This window comes from Eriocheir sinensis, chromosome 6 (genome assembly GCF_024679095.1).
Source record: "Eriocheir sinensis breed Jianghai 21 chromosome 6, ASM2467909v1, whole genome shotgun sequence".
NCBI lineage: Eukaryota > Metazoa > Arthropoda > Malacostraca > Decapoda > Varunidae > Eriocheir > Eriocheir sinensis.
In genome coordinates this window covers 1,449,465-1,459,699 of record NC_066514.1, presented here as the reverse complement: position 1 = coordinate 1,459,699, position 10,235 = coordinate 1,449,465, and the positions used below count along the sequence as shown (strand labels likewise).

The window sequence follows — 10,235 nt, the reverse complement described above, 5'->3', positions numbered from 1 at the left end:
TCTCTCTCTCTCTCTCTCTCTCTCTCTCTCTCTCTCTCTCTCTCTCTCTCTCTCTCTCTCTCTCTCTCTCTCTCTCTCTCTCTCTCTCTCTCTCTCTCTCTGTCTGTCTGTGTGTCTGTCTGTCTGTCTGTCTGTCTGTCTCTCTCTCTCTCTCTCTCTCTCTCTCTCTCTCTCTCTCTCTCTCTCTCTCTCTCTCTCTCTCTCTCTCTTTTTCTCATATTGCGTAGTAGTGCACAGTTTCCTGACCCGAGGCGCTAAGGCGGCTTTGGTGGGGTGGGGGTCGGGGTCTCGAGAGGAACAGCGGGGGACATATTCTGAAGGCCGGTATTTCAAGACACCTTTGCTTCTCACACCAACTATATCTAAAGGTCAGAGAAGGGATCATTCGGGTTCTAATGAGTGTTTCTTAAGGTTCATGCCACTGAAGAAGGATCAAACTACCACCGGGGTCATAAAACTACTACTGGAAATGCCCTGAACTTATGCGAAAGCCTTGTCAAATTTGCGAACTTGGGCGATGGAATCTTTTAAAATACGACACTTGAACATATCAGCGCCCTGCATAAACATTTAACTAGGCTTTCGTAGGAGTTCGGGGCATTTCCAGGGGTAGTTTTATGATCCTGGTGGGAGTCTGACCCTTCCTCTGTACCATGAACCTAGAAACACATATTTGACAAGGCTTTCGTAGGAGTTGTGGGCATTTCCAGGGGTAGTTTTATGATCCTGGTGGGAGTCTGACCCTTCCTCTGTACCGTGAACCTAGAAACACATATTTGACAAGGCTTTCGTAGGAGTTGTGGGCATTTCCAGGGGTAGTTTTATGATCCTGGTGGGAGTCTGCACCCTTCCTCTGTACCGTGAACCCTAAAAAAAGACGCGTTTGAACCCGACTGATCTGTTTGGGCCCTGGAATTAGTTGATGTGAAAGAAACAAGCGTCTGATAGTACCCACGTGGTTGGTTTGCGTTCACTCCATCAACTCTCAAGCAGTAAACACCATCGCTAGCTGCTTCCCATTAACTCCTGGCAGTGTTGTTTTATTCTTTAACTCGTGCCGTGTGTCCGGGGAGCGAGGCCACAGCTTTGCAGGGACAGGCTGTGGGAGGCTTTCTTTCTCCTTCTAGTTAGCGTCGTGTTACAAGACATCTCGCTACCCAAGAACACCTATTTGACAAGGCTTTCGTAGGGGTTGTGTGCATTTCCAGGAGTAGTTTTATGACCCTGGTGGTAGTTTGATCCTTCTTCTGTACCGTGAACCTAAAGAAACACTCATTAGATTAACCTAACCTAACCTACACCAGTACCACATGGGAAACACTCCACTATCCACCACAGAGGCAGAGAAAGACCTGGGAGTGCATGTTACCAGGCTACCAGTGAAGGGATATCCAGCACACCAATACCACATGGGAAACACTCCACTATCCACCACAGAGGCAGAGAAAGACCTGGGAGTGTATGTTACCAGGCTACCAGTGAAGGGATATCCAGCACACCAATACCACATGGGAAACACTCCACTATCCACCACAGAGGCAGAGAAAGACCTGGGAGTGCATGTTACCAGGCTACCAGTGAAGGGATATCCAGCACACCAATACCACATGGGAAACACTCCACTATCCACCACAGAGGCAGAGAAAGACCTGGGAGTGTATGTTACCAGGCTACCAGTGAAGGGATATCCAGCACACCAATACCACATGGGAAACACTCCACTATCCACCACAGAGGCAGAGAAAGACCTGGGAGTGTATGTTACCAGGCTACCAGTGAAGGGATATCCAGCACACCAATACCACATGGGAAACACTCCACTATCCACCACAGAGGCAGAGAAAGACCTGGGAGTGCATGTTACCAGGCTACCAGTGAAGGCCAAATCCGTGCCAATCCCAGCGGACGGGTTAACCTTCCCTCGCTTGGCACTGTACCAGCCTTGCGTGGCGTCGTGGCTATTCAAGCAAGGAGCTCCACGGAACTGCCTGCCGCGTTCACTCACTGGTTAAAAATAGTCAAGGCAGCTTGCAGGGAGTTAGACGAACCGTTAAAAGCATAAACACACACTGATGGAGGTTTAGCGGGTCAACGATGCAGAAGACTGGTTGATGTACCGCCCGAGTGTTGAACGTCACGATAATATAGATTAGTGTCGTTTTAGGGCGTGAATCAAACATTAATCAAGAAACACTTAAAAAAGGGTCAAATTCTTAAACATTTCGCCTCCCAAACACACATATTAGACTTTCGTAGGAGTTTGGGGCATTTCCAGGGGTAGTGTTGTGACCCTGGTGGTAGTGTGACCCTTCTTCTGTACCGTGAACCTAAAGAAACTCTCATTAGAACCCGACTATCTCCTCTGCGGCCTTTGAAAATAGTTTATGTGTAGCGTGGAAGCGTTTGATAATACTAATCTTTATGTATCTTTAACTTGTAAGGGCCGGGAGATCAATTTCGTAGGAGTTTGAGGCATTTCCAGGGGTAGTTGTATGACCTTGGTGGCAGTGTGAGTCCTCTCCTGTACCGTGAACCTTAAGAAACTCTCATTAGAACCCGACTATCTTCTCTGCGGCCTTTGAAAATAGTTTATGTGTAGCGTGGGAGCGTTTGATAATACTAATCTTTATGTATCTTTAACTTGTAAGGGCCGGGAGATCAATTTCGTAGGAGTTTGGGGCATTTCCAGGGGTAGTGTTGTGACCCTGGTGGTAGTGTGACCCTTCTTCTGTACCGTGAACCTAAAGAAACACTCATTAGAACCCGACTATCTCCTCTGCGGCCTTTGAAAATAGTTAATGTGTAGCGTGGGAGCGTTTGATAATACTAATCTTTATGTATCTTTAACTTGTAAGGGCCGGGAGATCAATTTCGTAGGAGTTTGGGGCATTTCCAGGGGTAGTTGTATGACCCTGGTGGTGGCATGACTCCTCTGCTGTAAAAAAAAAAAAAAAAAAAAAAAAAAAATCTTCCTTCGTTTGTATTTGCTCCTGCCTACGACTTGAACGCTTTCGAGAGGAGGGTATCAGGACACCTCTCCTCCCGGAACTGACCTTTCTTTTGGCCAATCTTCTAAACTTTTTTCTAGGGGCGGTGTTTAGCGGCTTTTTATCTCATTGTTACTTTTTTTGCCTTTGAGTATAGGAGATGGGCCTGCTAACAGACGAAGGTTGTGGATATTTCACAGACTAATAAGTACAGGAGATGGACTTGCTAACAGACGAAGGTTGTGGATATTTCACAGACTAATAAGTACAGGAAATGGACTTGCTAACAGACGAAGGTTGTGGGTATTTCACAGACTAATAAGTACAGGAGATGGACTTGATAACAGACCAAGGTTGCGGATATTTCACAGACTAATAAGTACAGGAAATGGACTTGATAACAGACGAAGGTTGTGGGTATTTCACAGACTAATAAGTATAGGAAATGGACTTGATAACAGACCAAGGTTGTGGATATTTCACAGACTAATAAGTATAGGAAATGGACTTGATAACAGACCAAGGTTCAAGGCGCAGCATTCGGCAAGTCTCAAGACCTCTTTTAAGACATGCCCGACCCTTTCACATCAACACCCAAGACCTCGTGTACCCTAGAGTCGTGGGTAGTCGTGGCCCAGAGCACTCCCCTTATGCAAGAGTTAACCAGCATCTTCACTCTTTCATCCCTATAATGTCCAAACCCCTTATGCAAGAGTTAACCAGCATCTTCACTCTTTCATCCCTATACTGTCCAAACCCCTTATGCAAGAGTTAACCAGCATCTTCACTCTTTCATCCCTTTACTGTCCAAACCCTTTATGCAAGAGTTAACCAGCATCTTCACTCCTTCATCCCTATACTGTCCAAACCCCTTATGCAAGAGTTAACCAGCATCTTCACTCTTTCATCCCTATACTGTCCAAACCCCTTATGCAAGAGTTAACCAGCATCTTCACTCTTTCATCCCTATAATGTCCAAACCCCTTATGCAAGAGTTAACCAGCATCTTCACTCTTTCATCCCTATACTGTCCAAACCCCTTATGCAAGAGTTAACCAGCATCTTCACTCTTTCATCCCTATACTGTCCAAACCCCTTATGCAAGAGTTAACCAGCACCTTCACTCTTTCATCCCTATACTGTCCAAACCCCTTATGCCAGAGTTAACCAGCATCTTCACTCTTTCATCTCTATACTGTCCAAACCCCTTATGCAAGAGTTAACCAGCATCTTCACTCTTTCATCCCTATACTGTCTAAACCCCTTATGCAAGAGTTAACCAGCATCTTCACTCTTTCATCCCTATACTGTCCAAACCCCTTATGCAAGAGTTAACCAGCATCTTCACTCTTTCATCCCTATACTGTCCAAACCCCTTATGCAAGAGTTAACCAGCATCTTCACTCTTTCATCCCTATACTGTCCAAACCCCTTATGCAAGAGTTAACCAGCATCTTCACTCTTTCATCCCTATACTGTCCAAACCCCTTATGCAAGAGTTAACCAGCATCTTCACTCTTTCATCCCTTTACTGTCCAAACCCCTTATGCAAGAGTTAACCAGCATCTTCACTCTTTCATCCCTATACTGTCCAAACCCCTTATGCAAGAGTTAACCAGCATCTTCACTCTTTCATCCCTATACTGTCCAAACCCCTTATGCAAGAGTTAACCAGCATCTTCACTCTTTCATCCCTTTACTGTCCAAACCCTTTATGCAAGAGTTAACCAGCATCTTCACTCCTTCATCCCTATACTGTCCAAACCCCTTATGCAAGAGTTAACCAGCATCTTCACTCTTTCATCCCTATACTGTCCAAACCCCTTATGCAAGAGTTAACCAGCATCTTCACTCTTTCATCCCTATACTGTCCAAACCCCTTATGCAAGAGTTAACCAGCATCTTCACTCTTTCATCCCTATACTGTCCAAACCCCTTATGCAAGAGTTAACCAGCATCTTCACTCTTTCATCCCTATACTGTCCAAACCCCTTATGCAAGAGTTAACCAGCATCTTCACTCTTTCATCCCTATACTGTCCAAACACATTATGCAAGAGTTAACCAGCATCTTCACTCTTTCATCCCTATACTGTCCAAACCCCTTATGCATGAGTTAACCAGCATCTTCACTCTTTCATCCCTATACTGTCCAAACCCCTTATGCAAGAGTTAACCAGCATCTTCACTCTTTCATCCCTATACTGTCCAAACCCCTTATGCAAGAGTTAACCAGCATCTTCACTCTTTCATCCCTCACGCGCCGTCTCGTCCCCGGCAGCGTGCGGCCATCGTTGGCATGGCGACCGGCAGCAGCACAGTGTTCCAGGGCGCCGTGACCATGGGCGTCGACACCTCCAGCACGCCCGCAGCAGTGGTGGGCGCCGTGCTCATGGTGGTGGGAGGTGGGTAGCTGCTCCTGTACCAGCCCTCGGGCACCCCTGATGGGCCACATGGTCGGTTTGGGGATTGCTGTATTTCTTAAGCTTCTAATATTTATCATAAGAACATAAGAACATAAGAACTTAAGAACATAAGAACATAAGAACTTAAGAACCTAAGAACATCAGTAGCAATCATCCAGCCGTTCAGTGTCCCCAACATCCCCTGTGCCCAGTGCTGTGGCTCCTGACAGCTGTTTTCGTAAGCACTTTGATCAACATCGGCTGTTTTAATACCTTGTACTCATTTCATTTCTTCAGTCATGGAGCCATGGGCTCTCTTCACCTTTTTTATGTATACATTTTATATTGATTTCATATACATCCTGTAGCCAGACACAAAGCTTAAATATCTTTTTGTGAGCAGCGAGTAGCGGGCTTTTTTTTATTGTTTACTTTTTTGTGTGCCCTTGAGCTGTTGCCTCCTTTGTTGTAAAAGAAATATCCAGGTGGGGAGCAACCAATGGCAAGTAAAGCGTGAGGGTGCCTTCAACCCTTGCTCCCGACACCTGTACATGTCCACGCAGTACCCTGCAGGCTGTTCCTCACATCCTGGGTCAAGGCAGTGATGGCGTGTGGCGTAACAAATGCAAATAAAGACATTATCCTCTTTCCTTGCAGTGGTGGTGACGGCAGTGTCGGCGGCGGGCTACCGCAAGTACACGGCCTACCGCGCCCGCCAAGTGGACGCCGTCATGGCCAGGGCCCGGAGGCTGGCCCGCGGCGAGGGCGGCGCCCCTGCCCTGTTGGACCTTGGCTCCGGGGGCGAGCTGCTGCGAGTGATGGCGCCCTGTGACCTGCTGACCTCAGGGGCTCTCATCAACGGCACGGGCAACGGTAAGGAGGTGGGCGCCGCCCTCTCCAGGAAGGGCAGCGTTGACATCCTGGCGGCGGCCAAGGCGGCGGCGCGCCGGGGCAGCGTTGACAACCTGAGTGTGCGGGTGACGGAGGCAAGCTTCGGCCCCACCCCGCGGCGAGGCGGCGACGCCCCCCGCCGCCAGGGAGGCAGCACAGAGAACCTGCTGGACGCCGTGGCGGCGCCCCCGACCATCGAGCTGTGCCCCGGCATGGTGGTGGTGCCCGTGTACCTGGAGGAGTGGAGCAGCACGGTGGAGGTGTACATGCCGGACGAGCACGAGGCGCCGCTGTGGCTGTACTCCGACATGCTGCTGCTGTTCTGGCTGGCGGTGCTCCTCGGCAGCCTGGGCCACATGCTGCTCAACGCCGCCTTCATCGTGCTGGGCGCCGCCTTCCACACGCGGCCGAGCCTCACCGTGGACGTGCTGTGCGGCGTGCTGGGCAGCATCGGAGGTGAGCCGGGCGGGCAGGCGGACCAACAAGGCGTACAGGTTCAGGCCACGAGTTCTCAAGTAGCGGGGTAATGCCCACCAGGGGTAAATTTCAGGGTATTAGTTGGGAAATTTTGATGACGTACCGGCAGACTGAAACATTTGGGATGCTGATCATTTACTGCCACAAGCTCCCCGGGCGGCACCAGACGCAGTACTATGCATGAGCTTGTCGCAAGTAGCCTGTCAGACCGTGTGCCACAAGCTCGTGAAGAAGAGGTTCAGGGAAGGTGTGGCCCTATATCTACCTTGGTGTGGCCCTATATCTACCTTGGTGTGGCCCTATATCTACCTTGGTGTGGCCCTATATCTACCTTGGTGTGGCCCTATATCTACCTTGGTGTGGCCCTATATCTACCTTGGTGTGGCCCGTGCCCTTGAGCCAAACAGTCTTGGGGAGGGTGAATGCCTCTGACGTAATGGTGACGAGGCTGCACTGAGCGAAAAAAGTTGAGACCCACTGACTGCTTTAAGCGACAATATTTTCAAGCAACAGCGATGAAGTCTTCCGCTTCGATCACTAACCATACGAGATACCTGTGGCAATGTTGCTGGACTGAAGCGGCGCAGAGGCCAGACTGTCCCTCATAATGAAGTGACTGAGAGGTGGCCGCATGGGTCTGCCTGCCAGGGTACATGAAAACAACTTTCACCAAGATGTCAGGAGCCGAGATTGAACTTGCAACCTCTCGCTCGCTCGCCGCGCTCGGTATTTTTATTTTTTTTTATTTTTTATTTTTTACGTTGTTGCCTATTGCCCAGGAGCCACCGGACCCGTCACAATAAGCTGGGAGATTACGAAGAACAGCTACGTTGGAACCCTCAGGATGCGGTTAGTTAGTCGTGGTCTTCAGGACCTGGGAAAGTCGCTAAGTTTAACTCCACTTACGAGCAAGCCTTTCCTTACTCGGCGGCAAACACGATCTGACAGACTTCTTGATCATGGCCACGAGTTAACGAGCGAGGCAGGACCTTGGAGCTGAGGCGGTGAACGAGTCGGCGGGGAAGGGGCGGGAACAAACACGCCATTATCTCAAAATTCATCGTTTTTAATGGCAAATCATATCAAACTTCTCGTCTGGGGAGAGTGGATAAATGTCCCCAGGTCGACCCCACTTCTGGCAACGACCGGAAGAGGTGTCTTATGGCTCCTCGTTGTGACCTCTGCAACACTCGCGGTCTCGTCTCTAATGTCCATCTGTAGAACACCATTGCTCTTCCTCTAAACCTCACTTTTTCCCAACTGAAACACAGATTTCTGAGGCTACAAGAAGTAATCACAATTATGTTACAGCCTAAACTGTTTCTATCCTAAACTTCAATCCAAAGCTGCAGGATGTTCCGTCTATGCGCGAAACATCACTTGCTCTCCTCGTGTGTGTAGGGGGAAGGTGTAGGCGCGGTGTAACCTTATATAACCTCGCAGTAACTCTCCCTCGTCCCGCAGGCGTGTGTGTGGTGGGCGCGGTGCTGGCCGCCCGCCGCTGTCACACTGTATACCAGCACTACCTGCACCAGGACGCCGCCTCCGCGCTGGACGACACCACGCTGTTCAAGCGGCCCGCGCTGTGGCAGCTGCTATGAGGGTGGAGGAGCCGTAGGGTCGTTAAGTCGTTGGTTTAGCAATAGTGTATCCCTTCCCCTTGTACCGCCGCCCTGTTTCTACACTAACATGACAAATCTTCCAAGCATTATCGGGGGTAGAAGACGGGAAGATCGATGTTCAGTTTTTTTACCAGTATACAGATGTTAAGGATTAAGAGGGTAGTAAAGGTCACGATAAGTTCATCTCTACATTTCTTTAGCGTTGTGAACCTTTCTAACGACAGCCGTAGATAGTTTTTTGCCTAACGTTACATGGAGGGAAGTACACCTTACTTACGCTGAGGCTCGCAGAAGAGGAAAAGCCAATTGAGTCTTAAGAAATCTCAGTTACTGACGAAGGTAGAGATGGTTTTAATTTTTTCAAGTTACAATTTTTTCCAACACTGGTTAAAGCAAGGAAGCGTTTCTTGTAACATTTATTGAAGCAAGGAAGCGTTTCTTGTAACACTGGTTGAAGCAAGGAAGCATTTCTTGTAACACTGGTTGAAGCAAGGAAGCGTTTCTTGTAACACTGGTTGAAGCAAGGAAGCGTTTCTTGTAACACTGGTTGAAGGAAGGATGGAAGCGTTTCTTGTAACACTGGTTGAAGCAAGGAAGCGTTTCTTGTAACACTGGTTGAAGCAAGGAAGCGTTTCTTGTAACACTGGTTGAAGCAAGGATGGAAGCGTTTCTTGTAACACTGGTTGAAGCAAGGAAGCGTTTCTTGTAACACTGGTTGAAGCAAGGAAGCGTTTCTTGTAACACTGGTTGAAGCAAGGAAGCGTTTCTTGTAACACTGGTTGAAGCAAGGATGGAAGCGTTTCTTGTAACACTGGTTGAAGCAAGGAAGCGTTTCTTGTAACATTTATTGAAGCAAGGAAGCGTTTCTTGTAACACTGGTTGAAGCAAGGAAGCGTTTCTTGTAACACTGGTTGAAGCAAGGAAGCGTTTCTTGTAACACTGGTTGAAGCAAAGCGTTTCTTGTAACATTTATTGAAGCAAGGAAGCGTTTCTTGTAACACTGGTTGAAGCAAGGAAGCGTTTTTTGTAACACTGGTTGAAGCAAGGAAGCGTTTCTTGTAACACTGGTTGAAGCAAGGAAGCGTTTCTTGTAACACTGGTTGAAGCAAGGAAGCGTTTCTTGTAACACTGGTTGAAGCAAGGAAGCGTTTCTTGTAACATTTATTGAAGCAAGGAAGCGTTTCTTGTAACACTGGTTGAAGCAAGGAAGCGTTTCTTGTAACACTGGTTGAAGCAAGGAAGCGTTTCTTGTAACACTGGTTGAAGCAAGGAAGCGTTTCTTGTAACACTGGTTGAAGCAAGGAAGCGTTTCTTGTAACATTTATTGAAGCAAGGAAGCGTTTCTTGTAACACTGGTTGAAGCAAGGAAGCGTTTCTTGTAACACTGGTTGAAGCAAGGAAGCGTTTCTTGTAACACTGGTTGAAGCAAGGAAGCGTTTCTTGTAACACTGGTTGAAGCAAGGATGGAAGCGTTTCTTGTAACACTGGTTGAAGCAAGGAAGCGTTTCTTGTAACACTGGTTGAAGCAAGGAAGCGTTTCTTGTAACACTGGTTGAAGCAAGGAAGCGTTTCTTGTAACACTGGTTGAAGCAAGGAAGCGTTTCTTGTAACACTGGTTGAAGCAAGGAAGCGTTTCTTGTAACACTGGTTGAAGCAAGGAAGCGTTTCTTGTAACATTTATTGAAGCAAGGAAGCGTTTCTTGTAACACTGGTTGAAGCAAGGAAGCGTTTCTTGTAACACTGGTTGAAGCAAGGAAGCGTTTCTTGTAGCATTTATTGAAGCAAGGAAGCGTTTCTTGTAACATTTATTGAAGCAAGGAAGCGTTTCTTGTAACACTGGTTGAAGCAAGGAAG

General features: G+C 47.9%; 1 protein-coding gene across 1 annotated transcript in view; it reads left to right on the top strand.

The window, feature by feature from the left end:
- The window catches only part of LOC126987369 (uncharacterized), a 20,341-nt gene extending 11,122 nt beyond the window's left edge, over window positions 1-9,219 (top strand). Inside the window, exons 3-5 of the mRNA XM_050844354.1 lie at window positions 5,268-5,391; window positions 6,049-6,738; window positions 8,224-9,219. Of these exons, the coding sequence (XP_050700311.1) occupies window positions 5,268-5,391; window positions 6,049-6,738; window positions 8,224-8,360 (951 nt within the window). The 3' untranslated portion in view covers window positions 8,361-9,219. The remainder of the gene's footprint in view (window positions 1-5,267; window positions 5,392-6,048; window positions 6,739-8,223) is intronic.
- Window positions 9,220-10,235: the final 1,016 nt, after the last annotated feature.